We start from the raw sequence: 3,472 nt of genomic DNA, 5'->3' as shown, positions 1-3,472 counted from the left end.
GTCCTGGAGGTGCCTATGACGATTCTTTTATGTACAATTGTAGATGTCATTTCATAGAGGCTCGTAGATACTCAGTGTGGGTCATGTGGTTTCACGGCCTGGTCATTGTGTAAATATATACATATATATTATTTTGCTAGCCTAAGGGCTCATGTGTATAAAAACATTATGTTTCTAAAGGAAAACAGGCTTTCTTATAAATCGAGCATGAATCTGATAAATGACTGTTAAATAAGCCTAAGGAGTACTAGTACAAGCGGTGCTCGGCGGTTAGCCCCGGGTACCCGTCACGGCCCCTAGCCGGGTAGTGACACTTTTTTGGTATGCTATTCTGCTCTGTACATATCTGGGTATGGCAGGGCCTTGTCCCGTCCTTTCTACAGTCTGTTTTCCATAGAGGTCTGTAGACAGTGATGTGTAGTTGTGATGTTATGCAGCCTCGTCGGCGCTTGTTTTTGTTGCACAGTATATGTAGTAGCCTAATCGGCTTGCACTGTTACTCTCAATAATTATGTTGATATGTATACTTTGGTCGTGAGTTCTCAAGATGTTGTTTCTTGTGTTGATTGTTCAAGAGACAGTATAACTCAGTTATGGATTGTGTATGGGCCCAGGATAATCAGTGAGAAATAGATGCAAGCATAGGAGTGCTCGGCTAGTAAGGGTCAGGCACTCGTCACGACTCATCGGTTTGGGTCGTGACATATTTGCTATTGGTGTCTCCTTCTTCAAACCATTTAATCTTGGCCTTTTGCTTTAGGATAGAGTCTTGCTTGTTAAGCCAATAGACATACTCAGCATGCCCTTTGTTAACTTTTTGTCTACTATTCTCTGATCTAAGTATAAGATCTTCATCTTCTAGATATTGCATTTTAGTTTCCTACGTATCAACTTGATCATGCACATGACCAATTTCTTCCCTTGACCATGCCAAAAGTCTTTTAGCCACACTTTTAAGCTTGTTTTGAAGAATCTGTACAGGTTCCGAACAACATTTTGGCTCCAGTCCATTCTAACAATCTCAAGAAAATGATTCTGAGTAATCCAAAAATCCAGGAATTTAAAGTACTTAGGACCACATAGTTGTCCATTGTCACATTTAAAAAGCAATGGCCTGTGATCAGAGCCAGTTCTAGCTAAATGCCTAACAGAGTTGTTAGCAGACTTGGTGGCCCAATCATCATTAATAAACACTCTATCTAGCCTTATCCAAATCCTCTTGTTTGGTCTCCAGTTGTTGCACCAAGTATACCTAGATCCATTGAAACCAACATCTGACATACCACATGAATCCATACATTCTGTAAAATCAAAGCTTCTGGAGTTTTTGTTGGATAATCCTCCAAGCTTTTCTTCTGGATGAAGAATGACATTGAACTCGCCACCAATACTCCATGGGCCTTTAATTAACTTATGCAGATCTTCCAAGCTGTTCCATAGGTCTTTTCTTTCAGTATTAGTACACTTTGCATACACAGCTGTGACATATATTTTATCACTACCATGGTTCTTATGGATGCTAAGGGTAACATATTGCTCATGATTTTTTAGGATAGAGACAGTACAATTGTCTCTCCAGAAACACCAAATCTTACCATTTGAATTAGTCATGCAGTGGTTGAATCCCAAAAATCTTTTATAACCTTCCACTTTGGTCATGCTTATTAATGGTTCTGATATAGAAACCATATCAACTTTGTTCTTCTTAACAAGTCTTTTGAGTCGTTGAATGGCCTTTTTAGACCTCACCCCATAATTTTCTATATGATTGCACTAACCATAAGAAACATCTTGATTGGAGTTGTTTTTTTCCTCCCTTAAGCTAGGAGGGGCAGTGTTATCTTGCTCTTTTTCTTTCTCTATTTACCCTCTTGTGTTTTTTCTACCCATCCTAGGAGGTAAGACCCCAGTTTTATCACACAAATAATGAAGATCTTGTTGACCATCAACATCTAGAAGACAGTCCTTAGTCTGAGCCATATTTTTGTTGTTGTCATTGCATTCTCCACATTAATTGTTGCAACCTTATCTTGGGTGCTAAAACTAACCAGAACATTGTGGTTCAAGTCAACATCCAAATTGATACCAGACAATATTTTTAGCTGGGATGGTAAAATAGAGGATACACTCTTTCCACAATGTAATGTCAAATTATCCCCAGTTCCTTCCTCATTCCTAATATTAGCCTCCTTTTCAACCTCTTGTACACTTTTATCACTATTTTGTTGGTTTTCTCCAGTATCTCTGGTGCTTTCTTCTTCTTGTTGATCCTTTTCCACACTCTTGTTACCCTTCTCATTATTAGAGGTTATTTTGTGACTGCCTATGGAGCTTAATTCCTTACCTTCCTTTTCTTCTATGTCAGTGCTGCTACTATTTTTCTTTTGAGCAAGCTTGATCTTAACATTAGTTCTCTTTTTTGGTGGCTTCTTCTTCTTCTTCTTCTTCTTCTTCTTCTTCTTCTTCTTCTTGATCCTGTCAAGATTTTCTTTTAGTGTTGAGCTATTTTTACTATCTGTAGGTTTTTTCTTTTCTTTATTCCTTTCTCCTTTTTGTTGGCCTACTTTGTGCTCACAGTTCTCCTGTTACTTTTTAGCTTTCTGCATCTCTTGTTGACGAACTTCTTTTTCCTTTTCCTCCATTATAAATTCTCCATCTGTTATATTGTTGTCATGCTTGTTGTTTTTCTTTTCCATATCTTCCATTTCATCAACCCTCTTCTTTTCAACCTTTCCACATTGGATTATTAAGTGTCCCAATAGTTTGCAATGTGTACAAAATTTCGGAACATTCTCATACTCAAGATTTTTGTAGAAACCTTTGCGTGGACAATTCGTATCCTCAGTACCCACAAAATTAGAAGTTAATTTGGTCTTGGTCAGATTCACCTCAACTCTAACCTTATCCATCCTTGGCCTGGTTCTGTTCTTAGTGGCAACATCCATGGTCAGAGGGATACCAATCGGTGCCACAATTTATTTCACATAATTCCAAGAGTCCTCCTCAGGTTTGAAATCTAGTGCCCATTTTTCCAACCACATAACTTTTTCATCAATTTTGGTAGATCGTTTATACCACACGGTCTTCAAATCATCCTCTTTAGAGAAATTAATAAAAACAGTGTGATAATCATAAACTCCAACAGTAGCTATACATTTAACTATTACTTTCTCAGCAAATCGTGCTCGATGTTTCTCAATTTGGGGGCGGGTTCTAATGAACTTTCTGACTAGAGTGAACTTGCATTCATTGGACATGACTCCATAGTATTCACTGGTGTTGAAGAGGAAAGCTACTACACCATTGTGATTAGTGAATTTGGCTTTAATGTAGGGGGTTCCCAAATTGAATGTTTTTAGGGTTCTGTGCAGGAGGGGTTTGAATTTCTCTAGCATAGTTGGAATTTGGAGGAATTTCTTCAGTGATGGTAATCTTTTTAGTATTATCAGTGATGTTATTGTCACACCCCTAT

General features: G+C 38.0%; 1 protein-coding gene across 1 annotated transcript; it reads right to left on the bottom strand.

Moving 5' to 3' along the window:
* Positions 1-1,952: 1,952 nt before the first annotated feature.
* On the bottom strand, positions 1,953-2,945 carry LOC132611827 (uncharacterized). Its single transcript, XM_060326195.1, has 2 exons — positions 2,590-2,945; positions 1,953-2,373 (listed from the first exon to the last, which is right to left on the bottom strand). The coding sequence occupies exons 1-2, from the start codon at positions 2,943-2,945 to the stop codon at positions 1,953-1,955; spliced, it is 777 nt and encodes a 258-aa protein (XP_060182178.1).
* Positions 2,946-3,472: the final 527 nt, after the last annotated feature.

This window comes from Lycium barbarum, chromosome 1 (genome assembly GCF_019175385.1).
Source record: "Lycium barbarum isolate Lr01 chromosome 1, ASM1917538v2, whole genome shotgun sequence".
NCBI classification, from domain to species: domain Eukaryota; kingdom Viridiplantae; phylum Streptophyta; class Magnoliopsida; order Solanales; family Solanaceae; genus Lycium; species Lycium barbarum.
This window is presented reverse-complemented; position numbering and strand designations above follow the sequence as displayed.